A 26312-nucleotide genomic window follows, 5' to 3' on the forward strand; every position below is an offset into this window, starting at 1 on the left:
CGGCGCGGCGGGGCGCGGCGGGGCGGGGCGGGGCCGCCGCTCATAAACCCGTCCGCGCACTCGTTCTCGTCTGCTCTGGCTTCCTTGCTCTCGTCTGCCGTCGGGGGGGGGGGGAGGGGAGGAGAGGAGTAGGGGATGGGGGGGGGCGGGAGGACCCGCTACCCGGGGCCCCCGCCCGCCGCCCGGCAGCGCCTCCCCGACCGACCCAGCGCCCCCGCAGCTGTTGGGGGCCACGGAGCCAGGGGAGCCCCGGAGGCCCGGGAGCCCGTGCTCCTCTCCCCGCCTTCCGGCCCAGGGGCTTCCAGGGGGGAGGGCTGCGGTGACAAGACCGCGGGGCGGCCCGGGGGCTCAGCGGCTGAGCGCCGCCTCCGGCCCGGGCGTGATCCTGGGGCCCGGGATCGAGTCCCCCGTCGGGCTCCCCGCAGGGGGCCTGCTGCTTCCTCTGCCTGGGTCTCTGCCTCTCTCGCTGGGTCTCATGACTACATAAGAACTTAAAAAAAGAAAAAGACCGCGGCCCAGGTGGCCTCCAACAACGGCAGTTCATCTCTGGAGGCTGGAGTCCAAGAGCAGGCTGCAGGCGCGGCTGGATCCGGCGGAAGCGACCCCCTGGTTGCGGACGCGCAGCTGGCCGAGCTCTGGGGGGGCGGGGGCTGCCGGGGGCCCTCCTGGCGCCCCCCCCCCAGGGCAGCGGGCCGTCAGCACAGGCGTTGACCGCGGCGGCGGGAGGGCGCCCGGGGGCGGGTCACACCTGCGGCCTCCACGGCGGACGTGGGCTCCCCTTGGGGTCCGCGGCCACCCAGGCCGGCAGGGCTGACGCCGCAGCTCCGCGGCTCGGCTCGGCCCGGAAGGTGCCGGTGGGAAGCTGTGAACGGACGGGGCTGGCCTGGTGGCCACCTGGTGGCTTCGGGGCTAAGGGACACGCTGGGGAGTCCCCGGAGACTCCCGCTGGGGGGGGGGTCTGCCTGGAAGAGGGTGGCCCCTGCCTGTCGCCCCAGCCGCCCTTGACCCCGGGGCCCACGACCCGGCGTCTGCTGTGGCTGGGGCTGGGGTCCGCGCGGGGCTGGCAGGGACCTGGGCTCTTCCCGCGGGGGCGTCGCGGGGGGCCGGCGGGGTTTCCCGCGGGGGGGGGCGGGGGGGCGGGGGTCGTCCTGCGGGCCGCACGCGGATCCGCGTTTTCCCGAGCGCCAGCCCCCGCGGCGCCCCGGCCCCCCTCGCGCTCCTGCTGCCGCAGCGCCCCCGCGTGGCCAGCCCGTGCTCGCCGCTCCCGCTCGCGCCCCAAGAGCCGCGGAGAGATCCTGAGATCCTAGGATCGCGGGGCCCCAGGCGGGGAAGCGGGGCCCGGGGGCCCGGGGCGCAGGCGGGAGCGGGGCCGCCGCTCGCTCCCACGTCCTCAGCGGCTCCGTCCGCAGGCACCGCGGCGCTGCCCCCCGTGCCCTCTCTGCCCCCCGTGCCCCCCCGTGCCCCCCCCGCCCGCCGTGCCGCGCGTGTCCCCGGGTGGCAGAGGCTGTCAGGCCGCCGCCTCCTCGAAGTCCCTGGAGCCAGGCACAGGGACACGGGGGGTCCCGCCTGGGCGGCCGCCTAGCGCTCGGGGACCCCGCCTGCGGGAGCCGCGCAGCCGAGGCGCGCTGGTCCCGGTCCCTCGGTCCCTCGGTCTCTCGGGCGACAGGGCGGCGGCCGGCGAGGATGCGAGAGGCGCCGCGGGACGCGGGGAGCCTGCCTGATCCCCGGAGGCGGGGCGGGGGCGGCCTGAGGCCTGCGGGGGCCCGTGGCCGAGGGCCCCCACCTGGCTGGCGGGGTCTGGGGCCCCTCCCGCGCCCGCGGGCACGCGCAGCCCCGAGGAGCCCTGTCCGCGACGGCGGCGCTGGCCCGGGGCACACGAGTGTGCGCGAAGGCCGACCGCGCCCTCGGGCCGCCCCCGCCGCCCCCGCCGCCCCCGGGCCCGAGGGGCACCCAGGCCCGCAGGGCTCCCCGGGCCCGCCCCGCCGCCCACCGCCGCCCACTCGCGCGGCCCGGGCCGCCTCGCTCCCCGCCGCCACCTGCCGGCTACGCGGATGGGCCCCGGGGGTGGGCCCGCGGGCCCGGGCGCCGCTGCGACGGCGTTTGCGAGCGGGCAGGAGGCGGCGGAGCCGGAGCCGCGGGAAGGGGCCTCCGCCGCGCCCGGGCCCGGGCCTGGAGCGCCCCCTGCCGCCGCGCCGCGCCCGCGAGCTCAGCCTCACTCGGGGGGCGGGCGGGGGGGCCCCGGGCCTCCTTCCTGCCGCCGGGGGGGGGGGGGGGGGGGAGGCCTGGACAGCGGAATGTGAAGAGCAACACATCAACTTATTCCCCAACAAATCGGCCACTACACACGAATCTTTATCAAGATGCAGAGTCGCAGGAACACCTGGGTGGCTCGGGGCGTGGCCCCGGGGTCCCGGCATCGAGCCTGCCTCTCCCCCGGCCTCTGCCTCTCTCTGCGTGTCTCTCATGAGTGAGTAAATAAACTCTTAAAGAAAGAAAAAGATGTAGCATCACACGCTAATGCTCAAGTGCAGAAACCTACGAACATCCACTGGCCGCCGTCCTATATTCTCTGGTTCAGGTATTTGTCCCTGGGGTCTGGAGTTGCAGCTCCTTAAGGGCGGGAGCGCCCTGATCGTGGTTTCTTGCAAGCCCGGCGCCGGGCTTGGCCTCCGAGATGACTCACTCCCAACCTGGGAGGTACAAGTCCCAAGTTATTGTCCCCATCTCACAGGTGAGGATGCTACGGCCTGGAGAGGTCCAGAAAGCTTGTCCATTGGGTGCAGCTGCCTGGTAAGCCAGTCCTGTGCCAAATCAAGGTTTGGTGATTCCCAAGTACCCCCTTGCCTTTGTCTCCTCCCCGCAGGCGAATAACCGATTTCTTTTAACCAAGAAAAAAACATTGAGGTAAAAGCGGCTCTCAAGTAACGAACAACAAATACGATGTAATTTCATGATCAGCTTGAGATACCAGAGTTAAGAATGCTGACCTTTGGGGGATCCCTGGGTGGCTTAGTGGTCATTTAGCGCCTGCCTTCGGCCCAGGGCGTGATCCCGGGGTCCTGGGATCGAGTCCCGCCTCCGGCTCCCCGCATGGAGCCTGCTTCTCCCTCTGCCTGTGTCTCTGCCTCTCTTTCTGTGTGTGTGTGTGTGTGTGTGTGTCTCTCATGAATAAGCAAATAAAATCTTAAAAAAAAAAAGAATGCTGACCTTTTAGCAAAGGAGAGACTTCTCTTGCCTGATTGCCAGAGACATGAATGATCAAGCACTAGAGTGACCTCAGGTGGTGAAAGTCTACTGTTAAGACCCCGTGAGCAGCTGTCATCCTCACTGTCCGTCTGGGCAGCCTCCCCGCTCTTCCCCCAGTGGGTCTTACCAACTCTGCTCTGGGAGTTTTCTGCATGAGATGGGTTTAAGCAATTAACCCTGTTATAACATCTATTAATCGTGTTCTACTTGACTCAGGTGGGTTTTGTATGTGATCCTACGTTTTCCTGGAACGTAGTGTTTCTCGATCAGTGGGGAGCAGGAGTGTGGGCCATTGGTTATGCTGGTGCTGGCTCTTAACACGGCCTGTGAGAGTCCTAACTATATGGGGAGTTTGCAAGCCAAACCCAATTTTTAATTTGTGTTGGTGGCTTGAACTGGGCCTGGTGGGCGTATTGGGTGCCTTAGAAATCAGCAGGTGTTACTAATCAGGTTCCACCAACCCCAGAGAGTTTGTTTAAAGGGGGGTAGCTGGAAAGGGAGAGAGAAATGGTGGGCAGTGGAATTGTCTCAGGAACTGGTTCCCCCCAAACAACAACAACAACAAAAAACCAAATAACAAAACCAGTGTGGACTGTCCTAGATTGAATCAGTAGACCTGGGGAAGCACCTGGGAATCTGCAAGTGAGAAGTTCCCCCAGGTGATTCTAACGGAGACACCTAGTAGAGAAGCTGCTCAAAACACTACAGGGCTGGGGAATCCCTGGGTGGCCCAGCGGTTTGGCGCCTGCTTTTGGCCCAGGGCGCGATCCTGGGGGTCCCGGGATTGAGTCCTGTGTCGGGCTCCCTGCATGGAGCCTGCTTCTCCCTCTGCCTCTCTCTGTGTGTCTCTCGTACATAAATCTTAAAAAAAAAAAAGGGGGGGGGACCATCTGGGTTTGAATCCCAGTTCAGCCACTTAGCTGGTAAAAAAACACTACAGGGCACATGCGGAGCACAATGTAGATGTTCCGATGTAAATCAGAAGTTGTGGCATAGTGTGGGACAAGCCAAAGGGGCTGGGCGTCCGGGATGCTGCTCCTTCGGGTCATAACGTTGCTCACGACCTATTTAAGCCTAAGTCTTCCTCCAAGGCACAGCCCCGCGCCCGCCCCTCTGGACGCGTTCCCTGGCATGCTCTCCAGCTGGACGCCTCCTCCCTGCGGGGCCGCTGCACTGCTGTGGCTTTGCAGGGCTGCCTTGGCCCTTTATATGTCTGCACAACTTGGTGGAAAGGACAGACTGTGTCTCTTCCATCTTTGAGTCCTGGTGGAGCCTTGGGCTTGGTGTGGAGCAGGTGCCCAGGGAAAAGTATGCTGCATTTATTGCTCCTTGGCTCCTTAATTTCTATTTCTTGATTTGTTGTTGTTCTTCCTGTCCAGAACTCTGCAGGATCTCTGAAGAAAATATAGTTAGTTGGCCCTGTGGTGAACGGATGCCAAATAGGCAAACACAGAAAACACACTTAGACTGGGTTTCAGTGGGGTTGAATAAGGAATTGGTCTCCCACCCCATCCTCTGCTCCATGAGCACCATACTCTGAGGCCCCCAGTGGGGTAGGGTCTGCAGATCCAGTGTGAAGATGTATCTTTATCCCCATTCAGAGCAGTGAGGTGGGACAAGGTGATGAGACGTGGGGCTATCTGGTACTTACCTCCCTCCTCCTCCTCCTCCTCCTCCTCCTCCTCCTCCTCCTCCTCCTCCTCCTCTCCCCCCTTCTCCACCTCCTCCTCCAGTATTAATGGGGCCCAGGGAGGAGCTAATCTTCCACCTCCACTTGGAGGCAAGTGATTTGTGGGTATCGCCACACTGAGTCTAAGGTTTATATGGAAAAACAAAAGACCCCAAATAGCCACCACCACAGGAAGAAGACAGTTTGAAGACTGACACTATCTGACTTAAAGCTACAGTAATCAAGACAGTGTGATGTTGGTGAAAGATTAGACAAGTAGATCTATGGAAACAATACGGAGAGCTCCAAAATAGATCCATGCAAATATATAGTCAATTGTTGGCAGAAGAATAAAAGCAATTCAATAGAGAAAGAATAACCTTTTTATTTTTTAAAGATTTTATTTATTTATTCATGAGACACACACAGAGGGAGGGAGAGAGAAAGAGAAAGAGAGAGAGGCAGAGACACAGGCAGAGAGAGAAGCAGGCTACATGCCGGGAGCCCAATGTGGGACTCGATCCTGGGTCTCCAGGATCAGGCCCTGGGCTGCAGGCGGCGCTAAATCGCTGAGCCACCCGGGCTGCCCAGGATAACCTTTTTAATAACATGGAGCTAGAACAATTGGAAATCTTTTTGCAAAAAGCCAAAAGGATCTAGACACAGACTTTACCTTCCACAAAGCTTAACTCAAAATGGATCATAGACCCAAATGTAAACACAAACTGCGGAACTTCTAGAAGACAATATGGGAGAAAAGCTAGGTGACCTTTGGCGTGGTGATGGGATTTCAGCTAGCACACCAACACAATCCATGAGAGGAACTATTGAATCGATAACCTAGACTGTATTAAAATGAAAAACTTCCACTATGGGAAAGAACCTGCTAAGAGAATTAAAAGGCAAGACACAGAATGGAAGAAAATATTTGCAAAATGCATGTCTGAGAAAGGATTTGTATCCAAAGAACTCTTAAAACACAGCAATAAGTAAACAACCCGATTAAAAATGGGCAAAAGGTCTGAATGAACACTGCACCAGAGAAGAGATACAGATGGTAGATAAGCATATGACAAGATACTCAACCCTATATAAAAGACACAAAATGGTGCAGCCACTTTGAAAAACCATTTGGCAGGGTGGTTTTTCTTTGTAACCAAGATAAACATATTCTTATATGATCTAATAATCACACTCCTAGATATTTACCCAGTTGAATTGAAAATTTACATCCAGGGCAGCCTGGGTGGCTCAGCGGTTTAGCGTCTGCCTTCAGCCCGGGGTGTGATCCTGGAGACACGGGATCAAGTCCCACGTCGGGCTCCCTGCATGGAGCCTGCTTCTCCCTCTGCCTGTGTCTCTGCCTCTCTCTCTCTCTCTCTCTCTCTCTCTCTCTCTCTGACTATCATAAAAAAATAAAAATCAAAATAAAATAAATAAATAAATAAAAAATAAAAAAATTACATCCACATAAAAACCTACACACAAATATTTCCAGCACCTTTGTTCATAATTGCCCCAAACTGGAAGGAACTGAGATGTTATTTAGACAGATGAATGGATAAATACATCTATACAGTGGAACATTATTCAGTGATAATTCACTGATAATTCAGTGATAAAACACTATGGACTTTAGTTAATAATAATATGTCAGTATTGGCTCATTAATTATGAGAAATGTGCCACACTAATGCAAAATGAAATAATAGGGCAAATGGATGGGTGGATGGGGGGTGGTATATGGAAACTTTCTGTGCTATCTGCTCATTTTTCTGTAAATCTAAACCTATTAAAAAATTAATTACAAAAGTAATGTTAATTAAAAAGATAAAAAAACAATCTATAGGCCAGGAGAAAATATTTGCAAACCGTATTTCCAGCAAAGGACGAGCATCTGGAATATATAAAGAATTCTCAAAACTGAACAGTTAAAAAAATTAAAAAAACAAAAAACAAAAAAAACCCTGAACAGTTAGAAACAAACAATCCAATTTAAACAGTGGACATAAGACATGAACGGACCTTTCACTAAGAATGATACGTAGTTGGTAGATAAGCACATGAAAAGACACTCACTAGGGTGAATCACTAGCCTTTAGGGAAATAAATGCAAATTAAAACCCCCAAAACAACTATCACACATCTACCAGACTGGATTTTAAGAAAAATTTGTGTCAAAAACTTGATCATTTGTGCATTGCTGATGGAACGTAAAGCAGTACAGCCGCTCTAAAAAATAGGTTGGATTCTTATAAAATTGAACATGCAACTTTCACATGACCCAGCAATTATACTTTGGCATTGATCTCAGAGATATCAAAACTCCTCTTCGTACAAAAACTCATACCCGAGTGTTCATGGCAGCTCTCTTCCTAAGAGTCAACCAGATGACAACCCAGAGGTCACTGGAGACAACCCAGATGTCTTTCAATGGTTGAGTAAACTGGCACATCCATACCCTTGAGTACTACTCAACAATTTTTTTTTTAATGAACTATTAAAACATGAAACAACTTGGATGAATCTCCAGGGAGTTTTGCTGAGTGAAAAAAAAAAGCCAATCCTAAATTGTCACAGACCGCGTGATTCCATTTATACAACATTCTTGAAAGGACAAAATGACAGAAATGGAGAACAGATTCGTTAGGGATGAGTGTGCAGAGGGAGTCGGCCGTGGCTACAAAAGGAAAATGCAAGAGGTCCTCGTGGCGGTGAGACTGTTCCGTATCTGGACCACACGCACGCCTGTCTTGTGGTTAGGGTGTTATACTGTAGTTTTGCAAGGTGTTGCTATTGGTGGGGGGGGGGACTGGCTAAAAGGTACACGGCACCCATCTATATTATTTCTCACAACTGCCCGTGGATCTACACTTACAAGAAAAAAATTTAGTTGAAAATGAAGAGCTGGAATGAGAAAGAAATACATCCTCACGTCCAGACTACAGGTTTAGCCTAATTTGGTCAAGATCTCTGTGGGTGGGATGAGGTATTGGCATTCATTTTTAAATTTTCCAGGTGATTCCAGTGTGCAACCAAGTCTGAGAGCCAGTACCTTTGCAGCTGTGTGGGGGCATGGGGCGTCGGTGCAGAGGCCGGGGAGAGGTTAGGGGTTACACAGATCACCTCCGACCCGCTGCGCGGCCTTGGGAAAGCCATTGAACCTCGTTTAACCTCCGGTTCTTGCATTTGTGCAAATGCAAGAGCTCCCTGTTCTTTCTTCCCAGCACTTTTTCGAGTTTTACAGAGAGAAGGAGCCTGAGGCTCATAGAGATACTAACACTCTTGGTGTTAGGAGCACACACAGACTCTGCTGAAGCAAAACTCCCCTGGTCGTGGGTTTGCCAACAGAAGTGGTTATCAGTGTAGTTTAGGTGAAAAAAGTAAGCTCCTACTCTCACTTCCAAGAGACATAAACAAATTCCTGCAAGGACAATTTGGGTTGAATGATCTGATTTGAACAGTTTGAATTTTTTAACTTCATCTTGCCACTGTAGATGAAGCTTAAGTGTGAGAGGGAGAAATAGAAGTGGAGAAGGAGAAAGTACCTGGTTCCCCAATGATTTCGCCCAGCAGGAAGTCAGAGGCCTCTGGGGTCACGAACAAACTGGGACATGTGGCATGTTAGTGAATATGAAATCCCTCTTAATGCCTGTGTGTGATTACAAAGGTAGTTTAAAAAGCACTGAAGTACAGACAAGCTGACTCTGGCGTCAGACTTCCACAAAATGAAAAGAATGTCAGTGTAAAGGGGAAGGAAGCCAGCATCTTGTTATGTGCTTGTTATAAAATGAATTAAACTACTGGAACATTTGTAAAACTAAGTCTAAGAGAGATCGGTTCGAATAGATCAGAGAACTGAGGCAGATTTATGTGAAAAAAGTCCACATATGCAACTGGAAAGGTCTTGATTGCTGGCGTGCTTTTTGGATTAAGACAATTACTTGATTGACCAGCTACGTGTATATAGAGACCAAATAATTCAAGGTCTTTTACCTCCTTTTTTGTTTTTAAGATATTTATTTGAGAGAGAGCCGAGAGAGAGAGAGAGAGAAAGAGAGAGAGAAAGAGTGGGGTAAGGGGGAGAGGGAGAAGCAGACTCTCCGCTGAGCAGGGAGCCTGATGGGGGCTTGATTCCAGGACCCCGGGATCATGACCTGAGCCAAAGGCAGATGCTCAACCACTGAGCCACCCAGGTGTCCCCAGTCTTCTACCTCAAAGGGATTTGGAACAAGGGATCAGTCTCAGTGTTGGCCGGCAGTTTTTCTAATGTTCCTCCAAGAATTTCAAGTTTTACGTAAACCAGCCATCATCTTTCCACCTCTAAGGACGTTTGTCCACCCACTTTAATCTCTAGTGATATGTGCTGGTTCCCCAGTAAATTTTTAAAGCTCTGGCTCAATAAATTGAAAGCAACTTACCAGATGAATCTTTGGAGATTGGGGAAGGGGAACACAAAGACAGGAGAATATTTTTGCAGCCTGTTCCTTTTGAAACCAAGGAGGAACCCTCCTAGTGACCCAGGTCTTGGGGAAATGGCTGGATTCGGTACCAGCTTGAAGATGTGGAAACTGAAGAAGTCGGGCATGGCATTGCACTTGGGCATTGGCTGGGGTCTTATTTTCTTAAACTGATGAAATGGTAAAAAAAAAAAAAAAGTAGGGGCACCTGAATGGCTCAGTTGGTTTAGTGTCTGCCTTCAGCTCAGGTCATGATGTTGAAGAACTGGGATCGAGGCCTGAGTCGGGCTCCCTGCTCAGTGGGGCATCTGCTTCTCCCTCTCCCTCTGCTTGTGCTCTTTCACTTTCTCTCCTTCAAATAAATAAATAAAAATCTTAAAAAAAGAAAAAAGTATGGAAACCCATCTGGCAGTCTCAAGTGAGCTTCCTGGCCTTGGCCTGGGTTGCTGCAGATTGGGGTTTCTGCGGGGGCATTCAGCACAGTATCTAGGCTGCATCTGCTCCTGTCTCCAGTGGATACTTGCCTCTGCTCTTCCTGGCTATTGGGGAATACCTGGCTTTTCTTGCCTTCTCCATCTTTGTCTGAACTTTCACCTCCCCCTGGTGTTTAGGTTGCCAAATACCATGCTGTTCCTTAGGGAGCAAATGGTAGCCTTCAATATTTAAAACAATCGAGAGGCACCTGGGTGGCTCAGTGGTTGAGTCTCTGCCTTTGGCTCAGGTCATGATCCTGGGGTCCCGGGATCGAGTACCACATCGGGCTCCCTGTGGGGAACCTGCTTCTCCCTCTGCCTGTGTCTCTGCCTCTCTGTCTCTTGTGAATAAATAAATAAAAGTAAAAATAAATACATAACATCAATCTTTAAAAAACTATTAAAATCAAGTTAGATATAGGTTGTATGTTTCTCTATCACTAAGTTAGAAGAGCTAATGTTAGTATCAGTCATCTTTAACGACTGTGCAGCTTTGATTTTCCATCACAAAGCAACTTCCTTGGCACATTCTCTCCTCACAAGCAGCCTAGAAGAAAGAGGGGTGGGTGGGTGCGTGGGTCGGTGTTGAACATTATTCTCATTTTAAGGATGACATAAGTGAGGCTCAGAGACCTGTGGGATTCAGTTATTGAATCCTGTGTCTGGTGCCTTGGGGGGTGTCTAAGGGATATATCATTCTCCATGGGACAGATGGCAAAAACCATCATGACAAAGTCACCACTCATGAAGCATCTAACTTCAGGTCAATATGGTGACCTGGTCCAGGCTCTGCGCCAGCCCCTGAGGGGTGGGTCAGTGGGCCATGAGGATGAATAAGCCCTGATGTGAAGCTGCTTATGGTTTCACGGGGGTAGGGTTGTCCAATTTAGCAAGTAATGAGAAGGATGCCCAGTTAAGTTGGAATTCCAACGAACAGGGACTCATCAGTATAAATACGTCTCCTGTAACTGTATCTGGCAGTTTACACGGGGGAAGGTAGAGACTAAAAGTCCAAGACTATTGCAACCAAAAGTGGGGACTCTGGGAAGGTTTCTCGGAAGAAGTTAACGGCTGACTTGGGTCTTGAAGGCAGAAGAAGCCGTGGAAAATATAGTAAAAGGAGGCCCATAGAGTCTGGCGAGCTTAGGGAATGGGACTATTTATCATTTTGATCCTAGTTTTGTCTTTTATAAATGGGGGGATATATATGTCCCTTATAGGGCTATTGTGGGAATGGAATGAGTTTATACGCATGAGGCATTTAGGATGGTGCCTGGCACACAGAAGGTGTCGGATGTGTATCCGCTGCAGTGAGAGGGACGGTGACACCAACGAGGGCAGGAAAGGAAGGGACTTTCCAGAGGTTCCAGTGACTGTAGTCAACTGACCTGAGGAGCAGAGCATCCATCCCCTGCGGGGGGTGAGAGGGAAAGGCTGGAGCCTGGGAAGAGGCCACCAAGAGTAGGTTTGGGGGAAAGTGACCAATTCCTTGTGCACCTGTGTTTGGGGGACCCACTCCAGGTGGAGAGACGTGGCTGGAATCTGAGCGCAGGCACCAGCCAGGGAGGGAGGCCAGCGGCAGAGGCCTGGGGGATGACAGATTGGAGGTGAGGAAACCAAAGGCATGGATGAAATCACCCCAGGGCAGAACAACAAGTGAAAAAGAGAGCCAAAGTCCCACCTCGCCCACGTGCTACTTGCAACATGCAGATTTTTTTTTTTAAGATTTTATTTATTAGAGAAAGAGAGAGATCAAGTGAGAACAAGCTGGTGGAGAGAGATCAAGTGAGCACAAGAAGGAGAGAGAGGATCTCAAGCAGACTCTCCGCTGAGCAGGGAGCCCCACGTGGGGCTGGATCCCAGGACCCCAGGATCATGACTGGAGCCTAAGGCAGACACTTAACCAGCCCAGCCACCCAGGTGCCCCCACACAGATGTTTTAAATATTAAGTGTAATTTATTCTCACTAAGGCGATTCCATAAAAACTAAGGCAACTGTGAAGACCCCCTCCCCACCTCACTCCCAGTTGCAGAGTCATGGGTGTGGACCTGTGCCGTCTGGGAAAGGACGGCTTTGGTGAGAACTGAGGCCCCTGGAAACGGTGGGAGGAAAGCTCTCTTTTTACTTGACACCCCTTTGTGTCTTGTGATTTTTCCTCTAACCAAACGTGCTATCTGTTCAAATGAGATGTATTTATTTATTTTATTTATTTATTTATTCATGAGAGACACAAAGAGAGAGAGAGAGAGAGAGAGAGAGAGAGAGAAACAGGCAGAGGGAGAAGCAGGCTCCATGCAGGGAGCCTGACGTGGGACTGGATCCCGGGTCTCTAGGATCAGGCCCTGGCCTAAAGGCGGCGCTAAACCGCTGAGCCTCCCGGGCTGCCCAAATGAGGTTTTATTATTTTATTTATTTTATTTTATTTTATTTTATTTTATTTTATTTTATTTTATTTTATTTTATTTTATTTTATTTTATTTATTTATTTATTTATTTTTCCCAAATCAGATTTATTTTTTAAGAAAAAGAGAAAAGCTAGAAATTTTGGTAGCCAGGTGAGAGTTTGAGAAAGGTGCTCCCAGTTAGATTTTGCTCTTTCGTTTAGTCATCGCAGTGCAGTGTTTTGTGGAGACCTATGGCTTTGGTCATTTTACCCTGGGAAACAAGTATTTATGCGTCGGGACACCTCCTGTCTTGGGTGTGTCCACAGAGTCTCGGTTTAAGGAGATAATATCGCTCCAACCACTGCATCCATTTTTCATTTGTCTCCACACCTACTGTCTCCCTGTCTCTTGCGGACTTGGATTGTGGGACAATAGTCAACACTATGTTAGCATTCCTTTGACATGTCTCTGGGATTGGCCCCAACAAAGGGCCAGCCCTAGGTCCTGGTCCCCAGGAAGTGCACAGGGCCAGTCCCTTTGGAGATCCTGGATTTTCCCACCTCAGGTAATGGACATAGGATAAATGAATGAGAAGGAAAGAGGTATCTCCCCTATAGTTACTACTGAGGTCTTCCGAATAAGGAACGGACAAGAAAAGGTCATGGACAACTGGAGGGTTGGAACAAAGAGTCTAGAGATGACCTGGTCAAATATTTTAAATAAGAAAACAGAGGCCCAGGGTTGGGAAGCAACTTGCCCAAGATCACATAGCTGGCGAGTGCAGGAGCTGAGATCATCGTGAGATCCCCGGCCTCTGGTCCTGTGCTCTCTCCACACCACCGGAGCTTCTTGTTGAGCAACATGCAGCTTGGCACATCCAGAACTTCACACTGTGTACCTCCTTGATTCTTTGAGATTTACTTAAAGAGGAATGGACCTGTCTGTGGTGCCACAGGAGCATACTTTTTGCAGAAACAATGTGACTGTGCTCTCTCTACCAAGAGCAGGAATGAGTCACTTCCAGGAACAGCTGAGCCAGGATCTCTCACCCTCCTGGGGGAGAAGACCCCTCACATCAAAATCCCATTTTCAGAAAACGGCTGGGGGTGCTTCAGGAAGAGCCCTGGCTTGCTCCCTTTTTTGGGGGCCCAGCTTTTCATCAGAGTTAGAGAACCAAAATGATCAATTATATCTCACTGATGACATCAAGGAAGCATCTGCTAAGTGAGGCCCAATTTAATAGAAGGCAAAGGCTCACGGCTAGACCAAGGACAAGCCAAGTGTTGTTGAAGAACAGTAAAGCAAGAGGAAGGTTATGGCAGAGGATGGTAGCTGTCTAGCAAGAGTCCTCCGCTCTGATAGGATTTGGAGCTGGGCACGTGGGTCTGCGGCACGGAGACTGTGTGCCAGCCTCTCTTGCAGCTACGTGTGGCCGGGTGACTAAGTTCAGGCCCATGAGGTATGGGTGGAAGTATAATATGGCATTTCTGGGTCATCTTCAACGAACAAACTGACATCCTGCAGCAGCTCCCCCTCCCTCTTCCCTTGAGCTGGAAGATGAACGTGCCTGTGACTTAGCCGTGTCCATGCAGACAGGGATGATGTCCTTTGTGGGTGATGGAGCAAGAGGATGGAGGGAACCTGGCTTCCTGGATGGCCACATGGCGAAAAGACACTTGCTAACCTGTATGTTGGGACCGTAGCGACAAATCTCCCTCTCTTTTAATCTACTGTATTTGGCGGCGGGGGGGGGTCTTTTAGATGTAGAAGTTTATCCTTTGCTCTGACTTTATTGGGGGAAGCACAATAGGAAGTGGGTGATGTTTTGAGCAAAACCAGAAGGACTCCAGGCCAGAGCAGGAAGATGTCCCACCCTTTTGGATAATTACTGGACTGGGCATGAATTTCTCTGTAGGGCTTTGGTCTATCACTTTTCCTTTTCTGACAGTTTCCTAAGTAGAAATCAGCTGTCTCACATAACCTTCACAAAAATCCTGTAAAAATCCTGTGAATAGGGGTCCCCCCATCTTATAGCTGAGAAAACTGAGATCAGGTAACTTGCCCAAGATCATACAGTTTACCTATGACGGGAATATGATTTGATCTTGGGTCACTGTGACTCCAGGGTCCAGGAGCTTTACTCTGTGGCATGCTGCCCCTCCCGGTAAGCTAGGATTGTTTCTGAAAATAAGTGCTCACTATGCTTTGGTGGTTTTAAAGTAAGTTTATAAATAGAATGGGCTTGGCTGTTTCATGCAGGTAGGGGCTGGCATGAAGCTGGTACAGGCTGTACCTAATTTATAAAAATGACCCGACAATTCATTTGCATTCCTGTTGTTTGGAACTGAGATCATGTTTTTTTCCAAAGAACCAATGAGATTCATGGTGACACATACCCAGGCTAGATCCTAGACACCTTTTATAACTCACAGTCTGAGTTCTGGGTCTAGCGAGCAAGGAAAGTCATGATAGTGATGATGATTCTCCAGTGATCAGATAGATGCCTTGTGCCCACCCTGCCCTATGCTTTTATGCCTTCCCTACAAATTGCCACCTCCCCTACATTTCAACCAAATCCCCCAACTGCTCAGTCTAGCTCATTTCACAAAGGAATAAATAAGAAAGCAAGCTGCTTGAACTAATTTACACTAACATGCTTGTTTTCTGAGACAATCTATGCCACTCAGCATGTGGACTTACAAACATTTGCTTTCTATGCAGTGTATTTTATTACAGTGCAGTTGTAATCTATAAGCATGCTTGGATCAGGTCAAGGAATTAGGTTATATTGTTGACCACATTTCATTCTTACACATGGGTTAAGTTTCAGATGGCAAGGCATAAGTAATACCTTGGAGAGTGAAGTGGGGAAACAATCTCAAGAGGCCATCAAGTACATAGCTACTTAATTAGTTCAATTGTCAGAAGACTGGATGGCATTTATAGAGTTTGGAAAGCAAAGGGATGATCTGGAAACACAAGAGCTATGTTGTAAATCTGCTTTGTTTCACATCCATCAAAATTTGGTATCCATTCTGGATATTTTAAGCAGGAAGAGATTTTAACACATTAAATCTTACCAAATTTTGCTTACAATATAGTGATGCGTGTTGGGGGGAACTGATTCTGGGCCTGTAGGTGTATAGAACACTACAGTAATGACGCACCTGGAAAGCTACGACCTGTTAAGCCTTAAGAACTATTGAGTTCAAGAACCTACCACTGCAGGTTTGAGTTGGGATAAGGCAGTGGGAATCACAAAGCTGCTGACATTGTTGACAAGGCCAGTGCTGGTGCCACGGCTGCCTTTGGCATGTAAAAAGCTGAACAGACACTAGTGTCCTGCTGCAGAAAAGCTTGACATCCTCATGATTGTGTTTATCCTTTTTTTTTTTTTTTTTAAAGTAAGCTCTATGCCCAGTGTGGGGCTTGAATTCATAACCCTAAGATCAAGAGTCACATGCTCTACCAACTGAGCCAGCCAGGTGCCCCATGTTTATCTTATTTTTGCCTCACCAAACTCCTAGAAGGGTATCTAATTGGCAAACAAAATCTGCATCTAGAACCTGCAAAGGAATGTGGAAAGTATAGTTTTAGCTTCTGGCTTCCCATACAGGAAGGTGCTCTGGATCTACGGAGCCCAGTAGAACTTTCTGTGCACTAGCACAGTTGCCAGATGTGGCCATTGAATACTCGAAATGTGGCTGGGCAATTGGGGAAGTAAATTTAGAAGTTTACATAATTTTAGTCATTTAAATTTAATTTTGGAGAGTCATGTGTGGCTAATATCTAGGGTATTGATCAGTGCAGCTCCAGAAGGAAGATCAGTATCCGTAACACTGATTATAGTCCTTGAGAATCACCGTGGAGGGTAACTCTCATGGCCTCTATTTCCACACCTGTAAAATGAGGATAACTACATCAAAGAGTAATGTTATAATAAAGTAGCTGGGAAACAACTCATAGTTAGCAATAAATTCAGCACCATGAATACCAGGCGGCTAGGATTAAGCCCTGGTGGGAAAGATTATCCCAGAGGATGAAGATAAATACACTTGAACTAGGGTCTGGCACAGTAGTCTTGACAACTCAAGAGCTTTCCAAAGTGGACCTTTCTAAGAGAAAGCTGATGATGTGTTCTTGGCTGAATTTGGCTTCTCTCTAATCCAGACCTTTCTCCTGAACTCCATGTCCACGAATCTGTGTAATGGATGGCTTTACCTGGATGCCTGACAGTTACCTCAAATGCAGCACATTTATCCATCCATCTATCCATCCGTCCATCTATCCAAACATACACAAACATGTATTACATGCTACCATATATGAAGTAATGAGCTAGACAATAGGAGTGCAATGTTGAACAAAACAGATAATAGCTCTTCCTCAGAACTTCTAGCTTACTAGGAAAGACAAAGAATAACAGGCAGTGGGGTAAGTGGAAACACAGGGTACAATGGGAGTACCTCGGAGGGGTAGCACCAGACCCAGACCAGGAGCTGCCCAGGCTGGCGGAGAAGCCTCCCTGGAGAAGCAGAAGAATTTGATCTAGCCAACAGAGGCTGAGGGGAGCATCGAAAGCAGAGGCCCAGAGGCAGGAAGGAATGCAACACGCTCTAGGAGGCAGAGATGGTCAGTTACCCAGAATATGTAAGGCAGTGTGTAAGATGAGGTAGGCTCAGACAGATGATGCAGGATCTGGAAAGCCAAGCTAATTGGACTTTAACTCAAAAGCCAAGGGGGAACATAGAAAGATTTTAGGCAAGATATTTGCTTTTGGGGAAAAAGCTCTGCCAATGTCAAGGGAATTGTGTCCCTCCCCCAAATTCATATTTTGAAGACTTAACCCCCAATTTGGAGATGAGGTCTTTGGGAGGTAATTAGGTTTTAGGTGAGGTCATGTGGGTGAGGCCCTTATGATGGGACTAGAATCCTTACAAGAAGAGATGCCAGAGAGCTTGCTCTCATTGTCTCTCCCCATCGTATGAGGACCAGAGAGATGGCGGCCTTCTACAAGCCAGGGAGAGGGTCCTCACCAGAAATGGACCATGCCAGCACCTCTGACTTTTAGCCTCTAGACCTCTGAGAACTACATTTCTGTTGTTTAAGCCGTTCGGTCTAGGATATTTTTTTATAGTAGCATGAGCTAACTAATTCGAGCCCTCTGGTGGCAGTGTGAATGAATTCTAAGAGAACAAGTCTGGAGCCTGGCGGAAACAGGAAGTTGTTGATGTAACTGCTATGTGAGAGGAATGAGGGTAGTAGCACACAGATAGTAGGAAAAGGGAAGGAGAGAAGAGTGCAGGTTATGGAGATAAATGCAGAATTCTGACTTGGGCAGGGGGAGAATATTTGGTGCGAAGGTAGGGAACATTAGAAGAAAAGTTGGTTTTGAGATGGGGGAATGAGTTCGATTTTGAATGTGATAGCAATGCATATGACTTGTTGGACCTTTCCTGCACTATGTCTAGAAACTTCGTTTGATCAACAGGTTTCTCTAGTGTTCTTTTAGGGAGATGAGTCAAGAATGGAAAGATTAATAACTGCTTTTGAAGGTTTTGGGGGAACAGACCTAGTGGTAGGCAGCATCACGGTCCCCCCAAAAATGTCCACACCCTAATTCCAAGAATCTGTGAGTGTCACTTTACATGACAAAAGGGATTTATAGATGTGATTAAATGATGGGAAGATCATCCTGGATTAGCTGGATGGGTCCAATCTAATCGGAGAGTCATCAGTAATGGAGAACCTTTCCTGGCTGGGTTGGAGAGAAAAGGTGGAAGAGAAGAAAGAAGAGTTAAACCCTCCATTGTTGGTTTGAAGAGGGAGGAAGGGGAGGAAGCCAAGGAATGTGGTAGCCTCTGGAAGTTGGGAATGAGTCTCAGTTGATAGCCAGCAAAGAAATGGGGATCTCAGCACTACAACCACGAGAAGCTAGCTGATTTCTGCCAACATTACCCAATGAACAGGAAACAGGTTCTTGTCTAGCATCTCCAGAAAGAAATGCAGCCGGATAATACCTGGATTAGTCTAGTGAAATCTGTACTGGATTGGTGGCCTGCAGACCTATAAGGTAATAATACATTTGTGTGGTTTTAAGTTCCTACACTGGTGATAATTTGTTAGGGTAGCATAACAAAACAAGTACTGGCCCTCACCTGCAGAGTCCGTAGGCACACCAGTTTGTGCCTAGTTAAGAGCTTAAGCCACACTAGTAATTGGAGCAAATTTTGAAAGAATTGTTAACTAGTAAAAAGTGATTAGCAAGTAAGAGTAAAAGAGAACTTTAAAGCTTATAGAAATAGCAAATGTAGGGAGCAGCCAGCAGTCTAGGGCAGAGAGAGGGTACCCAAGGGAGGAACAAACTTGGCTAGGCCTTGCAAGGCGTGGAATTGATCGGGATTGTTTAATTTATGGCATAATGGCTTTGGATCAATGGGCACAACAACGCGAAGATCTCACAGCAAGCCTTGACCAATGATAATATTTAGTCCTGATGAGTAAATCATTTTAGTCATTTAGCACTCCATCTTCTAGGAGTAATGCATTTCCTGGAATGAACAGTTAACATTAGTTTTATTGTTTAGCATAATGATAGAAAAATATGCAGGTCCAAAAAAAATAAAAAAAAAAGAAAAATATGCAGGTCCCAGTATTATTTTAATACAGGTACAGACAATGTGTTGGTTTCAATTTTTATTACTTTGCTATTCTTAGGAGGAAGAGATGCTCTCATGGTTCATTTGTGTTTCATGGGTGAGCTGAAAAGTTTCCATATACGGTTCTGTGTGAACGGCTGTGAATTAATCCTCTTTTTCTCATTGGTTTATAAGAACATCGCATAAAATAAGGGTGTTCTTTGTCATTGGAGTTCTGATTTTTCCCAGTTGGTCATTTGTTTTTGACTTTGTTTTTACCTCTTATTTTAATATAAAAATATTAAACCTATTTACTTTGTCCCACGAATCAGTTCTTTTGTGGGTTCAGGTTATGCTTTAAAATGTCTTTCCATACATACCAGATTGTTAACTGTGCCAACTTCCACAGAGTGGGGGTGTATAGGGATGAGAATGCTTCCACTTTGGGATTTATACATTTATGTGTTGTTTGAACTTATTATAAAAAGCATGCTCTGCTATTACACTTTTAAAATATTTTTAAAACATAGAAATGCTTTTTCACACTCCCAAGCTTCTAGAGCTTTTTATGTTTTATATGTTTAAAAAAAGCATAAAAAGCTCCTGGGTGGCTCAGTTGGTTAAGCATCTGACTCTAGATTTCAGTTCAGGTTGTGTTTTCAGGGTCATGAGATCCAGTGCCCTGTTGGGCTCCACCCTCAGTGGGGACTCTACTTGAGATTCTCTCTCCCTCTCCCTCTGCCCCACCCCCATTTATGCTCTCTAATAATAATAGAATCTTTTAAAAAATACTTATTTAAGGAGCCAATTATAGCCAGTTTTTCCTCCCATACACCTACACAATTGCCCCAACTCTGTTGAACATCCTCTGTTTACTCCCCGATTTGCCATGCTATTGTTACAAGATGCTAAATTTCCATACACAGTTGGGACAATTTATGGACTATTCACACCCACATTCCTATATATTTCTGTGTCAATACCATATAGTTTTATTTACTGTAACTTTATTAAAATATTTTAATACCTTTGGGACACTTGCCCCCCTCATGACTATTATTTTTCAGAATATCTCTGACAATGTTCCTATGTTTTCTTCTTCTTTTTTTTTGTTTTCTTCTTTTTATATTAATTTTAATAATATTTGACTCAAATCACCACGAAATCATGTTGGTGTTTTCATTATAATTGTAATCCTTTATAGATTTAGGGAAAACTGGCATATTTATAATATTGTATCTTTCCATCCTACAATAATGTGTACCTTCCTCTCCTCAGACAAATTTTCTCTTCTTTAAGTCCCTAAGTAGAATTTAGGAAACTCGTGATTTGGTGAATTTATTTTTTTACTTAGCTACTTTTGTTATTTTATTGTTTTATCGGCTCTCTTGGCTTTTCTAATTTTTCCAGAAAAAATTTTTTAATTTTCTAATTTGGCTTTTCTAATTTTTTCCAGAAAAAATTTTCTAATTTTCTAAAAAATTAGAAAATCTCCGCTTTAGGCATGGAGTTCATAGACAGCATAGATTGTGGTTTCATTTTTGGACTCAATCGAGTTTTTCATTTTTTTAAGGATTTTTATTCCACTTTCATGTAGGGCTGTATCACAGATGTTTGTTCTGCTTCTGCATTCTTATTTAAAAAAATTCTTAGCCTGTTTGGGCCACTATAATACAAATACCATAGCCTGGGTGACTTAAACAACATTTATTTCTCACAGTGTTAGAGGCTGGGAAGTCCAAATCAAGGCACTAGCAGATTGGGTGCCTGGCTAGAGCCTGCTTCCTGGTTCATAGACAGCTGTTTTCTAACTGTGTCCTCACATGGGGGAAAAGAGAGACCAGAATAAGCTCTCTTGTGACTCTTAAAAGGGTTAGGGTTAGGATGAGGGCTCTACCCTTATGACCTCATCTAATCCTATGCACCTCCTAAAAGCTCTGCTTCCTAATTTGGGTGTGTGTGGGGAGTTTTGACATAAATTTTGAGGGTGACACAAACATTTGGTCCTTAACGTAGTTTGAATTTTCTTCTTATGGCCTTTCTTGGTTGTCTACCTCAACACTGCCATCGAGACAAGTCCAGTTACTTTTTGTTTTTTGTTGTTGTTGTTGTTCAAGTAGTTAAAATATTTACTTTTATATCTCTTCAAATATAAGTTTTTGTTTTGATCTTCTGAGCTCTGTCCCAGACTATTAGCATACATTATTATTTCTATATTATACATAAAGGACACCAAAATGGGGTGACCTGTTGGTCTAAAATTTCAAAGTCCTACTAATCTTTTTCTACTGAATAGCTCTCATATTCTGAGCACTCACTATGGACCAGGCATTTCACATGTTATCTCATTTAATCTATAGATTATTTCTAGGACATGGGTATTATTGTTCCCATTTTCATGTGAGGAAATCAAGTCTTAAAATATCTAAAATTTTTATTTATTTATTTATTTACGATAGGCACACAGTGAGAGAGAGAGAGAGGCAGAGACACAGGCAGAGGGAGAAGCAGGCCCCATGCACCAGGAGCCCGACGTGGGATTCGATCCCGGGTCTCCAGGATCGCGCCCTGGGCCAAAGGCAGGCGCCAAACTGCTGCGCCACCCAGGGATCCCCAAGTCTTAAAATATCTAATAGATGCTCAGCTTCAAACAGTCGTGGGTTTGAACCATAGACTTTCTAGTTTCTGCTCTTTCCTGTTATTCACATTCTTTCATCCTGAGGGAAGAAATAAAAGCCAGGCTATCGTCTCTGTTTCTAGTGATGAATCAAAGGAAAGGGTTGGAAACGTGACTTCTCTTAAGTATTGTTTACTTTTGACTTTTGAACTATGTGTTTTGTTTTTTTCTGAAGACTAAAATCAGTAGTGAAAAGAAAGCTACCCCTAAAATTAAAAATAAATTGAAATTAATAACTTTAACTCTTGGGGATCCCTGGGTGGCTCAGCGGTTCAGCGCCTGCCTTTGGCTCAGGGCATGATCCTGGGGTCCCAGGATCGAGTCCCGCATTGAGCTCCCTGCATTAAGCCTGCTTCTCCCTCTGCCTGTGTCTCTGCCTCTCTCTCTCTCTCTCTCTCTCTCTCTCTCTCTCTCTGTCTATCATGAATAAATACATAAAATCTTTAAATAATCTTAACTCTTTATTAAATTGGTTACATAACCACACAGCGAAAAGAATTCTTTCTAGTGACTTTGCTATATGTTCTTCTGGTATACTTTCTTGGTAAGGTATATTCTAAGGAAAAAAGACCAGCGAGTAATTGCAAACTTCACTTAATAGTTTTATTTTTAGAAGTAATATTTGTATTATAATCTTGAAACATATAATTTTATATATTAGGAAAGAACAACTAAGAATGTTAAGATCCAAACTTCTCATTGTGAGGGAAAGCGGATACACATAAAAATCAAAGTAAAAATCCTGTATTAAATCTGATATATTAATATCAGCTCAAAGTTTGTATATTTTTACTTTCTCTGTTCACTGAAAGGACTGAAAAGCAACAATATCCCAGTAGCCATGTTAACTAAGCATCTATCCTTCATGCTTTTTTTTAGCTGCCAGTTTTGGCAAAGCCTCATCATTTGGGTGGGAGAGGACTGGCTGCCCCAGGCTAAGTCTGTTTTCAGGCAAGGAAATAAGCCAGAGCTTAGTTCAGCAGCTGGGGATTTTAAAGTTGTTTGCCAGGGATGAGGTCTTCTCCAGTCCTCTTCATCATCTTTTTGTAAAGGCTACATTGCTCACTAATGCTTTTATGTGAAAGTGGACTCTTTTGGGTAAACATGAAGGTGGAGCTGTATCCTATGTCTGGATTAATGCTGGATAGGAATTTGGAGTTGAGAACAGGAAATCCTGAGAATTGAAAATCCCCGGGAATTAGCAAAAACTCCTGAAAGAACTTCAGATTTTGAAAGGCTATATAATGGATAGGATCAAAGCTGAGATGACCAAGGGGGACAACCCAGCTAATATCTGGGTTGGAGGAGGCATAAGTGTATCTACGATATGAAGAAAGGATGGAATTGGAAAGATACTGAGGCCCAGAGGAAGATGGAAGGATTTAGAAGGCCCAGGGAGAGGTGAATAGATCTACTAGTCTGGATGCTGTAGGGAGGGATTGTGGGTTCACCTTCCTCTTTAAGGACCCCCTTCCACCTCAAAAACACCGTCACTTCCATAACTCCACGTGGGCGACCTGGAAGTCTAGTCTAGAGGGCATATTCTCAGTGTCAGCTCTTTGAGGCTTCTGTGCACTTCAGATAAACTCTGCTTTCAGATGCTTCTCAGTGAGCCTTGGGGCACTAGTTCCATTTTATATTTTCTGTGAGTGTGGGGTTCCTTGTTCTGTTTCTCTACTATTTAAAGAGGAATCAGAATTTACCAACATTTAGGGAAAACAGACATGTCAATTTAGCAAAAGAATCTTAAGGCCGGCCCCCGGCAGAGACGAACCTTGTCTTCTACTTGCCTAGATTAGTTACGTTGATACAAGAGCCACCTGAGAGGGAAACTCTCAGGAAAGAGTAGAATATTGATGAGGGTACAGGGTAGGGGTAGGACTGGGAACTGGGGTTTATACTGGAAGCTCACAGACCCCCCTATCTGGGTGTGGTAGAGGGCTCCATGATAGAACCCTGACAACAGTGAGTCACCGGCCACAGATTGGATTATTAAGAGAGTTCAGGAAAGTCCCTCGACTCTATTCATCAGTCAAGAACCCAACTCAGGTCTATCTCTGGGCCAAGGGTCCCTTTTGCATTAGGGCTGATAGGAAGAACAATGCTCCTAACCTTTGAAAGCCTTGAATCAGACGCGGGAGCCCAAGTTCGATCATCAGGGTCAAGTCTTATGTGAAGGAGTACACCTGAGCTTGCTGTTCAGGGACATTTGTGTCCTTTATCTGAAGAGGATAGAGACTGAACAATCAACTGAGCATGACTACAGAAAACTCTTCTTGAAATTTTTGCAGAAGGAAAAGTGGACAATATTTTATCCGCCTTAACGTGAAGTACGGGGATGGATCCCAGGGCTCTATTAATACAGAAAACCAGATCATCCATGAATAATGAATAATGAATAATGAATGTGTGCAGCTAACCTCAAGAGAAGAGAAGGAAAATTTGGCCCCAGCCACTCACTCTAGTCTCTTAAGATCAGTGCAGAGTCAAAAAGAGGAACAAAGGTGTAGCACTAAAAGGTAAGGTTTTGTCTCGTCAACCGTGGGATGCCCAAGGTTTAGCCTTAATCTCACCTAACCAGGATGACCCAGGTCCACAGTCTCTGAGGAGGGCAGTTCCTAGAGCAAGTCCCTGTTAGAAAACAGAGTGCTGAGAGGGGAGGTTCACAGCAAGGATTCCCTGTTCTGCTGGGGATCTGGCCCACGGGGGGCCGTGTGAGGTCCACTAGAACCACTGTTTGTTCTGGAGGCAGAACTCCCAGGTCCTGGTTGGGGACAAGCTATCTGACTTCCCCAAGCTTCATTTTCCTCCTCTGAGGTGTCACCTGGTCTCCGTACCTCACAGGGTTGTTGTGAGGATCGCACAAGATAATGTCTGGGAAAGGCCTTCCTATTCCTGTCACGGACTACTTTACCTTGTGCACTCATTTGGGGGCTCCCAGAGTCTTAGTCTGCCAAGAGTCTGCCACAAAGGATCATTCCACTCAGACTCCTAAAATATCACTTTGCTCTTCTCTTCACCGTAAGTAATCCAAGCTCTTGCTCAGATTGGAGAGGATGACTGGAAGAATCTGATGAAGCACAGGACAAGTTTTTCCAGGGAACAGGAGAGGACTCTCTCTTCCCTCTTTCCTGTGTCCCTCTTCCTAGGATGATTATGCAGTGGCAGGGCCCAGTGCAACCTGGGGTTGATGTTGGCTCGGAAGCCTCTAGGGAAGGGAATGGGAAAGCAAGCCTTGGTGTGAGGAATGAGGGAAACATTGTGAAGTCTGGGATGTGTGTGTGTGTGTGTGGGGGGGGGGACATAGCGTGTTTCCAGCTCTACCAGGCCCTCATCCCAGCTCACTGACTTTAGGTTACTTCTCTCGTCTTCTACAGCCATTTGGACAAGCTCCCCATTATAGGCAGTTTGTGCCAACCATTTTATCAAGATCCCCCACTGTGAGTTGTGCGATGTGGTGGCCATGGAAGCTGACATTCTGCTGTTTGGGGAGCCTGTGGAAGATGCTGCTGCTGCCTTAGAGCCACACAACTGCCACCATTCCTTTGAGGGAGTTAGCTCAATCTCTGCCTTCAACCTCTCACTGACCCTCAGAAGACCTATAACTGACTCCTCAGCCCCTTTACCTCTGGTTTCCACCTTCTCTGCAGTCTGGATTCTGCAGACACCCAAGTTCCAGACCCTCTGCAGACTCCATAACACTGCCTTCCATATTCTCTGTGGACTCTCCAGAAGCATGTTGATCTCTGCTGCTTCTTTGCCTAAGTACTCTTTGGGGCCCATCTTCCCTCAGTGACCTCTGACCATCTGTTTTCCTTTCACTGTGTCCCATTTTCTCAAAACACCTCCTTGTCACTCATTTTACCATCACTGCTGGCTTTCTTTTTGTGAAAACCTGGGTGGAAAAGCTAATTTTCAACAAAAGGCTTCTGAGCATTGTTTTGTTTAGAACCCCAAACTTCCCTTCCATGCATGATGTGACAGGGGTTTTAGAATTCTCTTTGTTTGACCTGTTATCCTATTTTTTCACCCCCAGCTCACTTCTTGGTGGAGTCTTATCTCCTAGGAAATAATTTGATTAATTCCATGCTATTGATAGCAAAGGAAGTTGGATGGCACCCAAAGAAAAGTAAGTACAAACCCAGCAGACAGTGTAATTGCGTGCTGTAGCCACATCATAAACAAAGTGCAGCCTGGCCTTGGACTCATACGGAGGAGTGACTAAGGTAAAATAAAAACAAACAAAAAACAGTATGAAAGATAAAGACCTTGGAGTTACTATGGTTAATAGGTAAGAAGGGTCAACAATTCAAACCTTAACTCTGCAGAGAGGGAAGAACAAAGGAGCAAAAATATATAGAGATGAAGGCACCGTGGTGGGTGGTTCTGATGGTCTTATCTGGTGAATCTTGAAGGAGGGTGACACTTGTGGCAGTCACCACTGTGGTCCCAATGGTCTTGCGTGGAAGGGGCAACTTCCTGCCCTTGTCTGTTTTGGAATGAATCCTCAGATGTCGCTGTTAGAGGTCTCAGGACAGCCTCCTAGGGACTTGGTGTGGTTTCTGTCTTCTGACTTGGGAGGCACGAGTTTACTGTTGTGTTAGTTGTTAACAGTACTTGGTAAGGGCCTTCTCAGAGGTTCAGGTGCAGTTTTTCTTTGCTGTCTCATCTTGTAACTTAAAGAAAAGAAAATTTGGGTCACCAGTCAAGCGAATGATAGGACAGAGATTTAATGGAATATTTTGGAGATTCCAAAGAGAACCC

At 47.1% G+C, this 26312-nt stretch overlaps 1 protein-coding gene across 1 annotated transcript; it reads right to left on the reverse strand.

Annotated features, from left to right (window-relative positions):
* Window positions 1–695: 695 nt before the first annotated feature.
* Window positions 696–25331, reverse strand: LOC129494978 (collagen alpha-1(III) chain-like). Its single transcript, XM_055302238.1, has 4 exons — window positions 25175–25331; window positions 3276–3394; window positions 2540–2690; window positions 696–2251 (listed from the first exon to the last, which is right to left on the reverse strand). Exons 1-4 carry the CDS (start codon window positions 25329–25331, stop codon window positions 696–698), a joined length of 1983 nt encoding a protein of 660 aa, XP_055158213.1.
* Between the last annotated feature and the right edge of the window lie 981 nt (window positions 25332–26312).

This window comes from Nyctereutes procyonoides, unplaced genomic scaffold, assembly GCF_905146905.1.
Source record: "Nyctereutes procyonoides isolate TBG_1078 unplaced genomic scaffold, NYPRO_anot_genome, whole genome shotgun sequence".
Classification (NCBI taxonomy): Eukaryota; Metazoa; Chordata; class Mammalia; order Carnivora; family Canidae; genus Nyctereutes; species Nyctereutes procyonoides.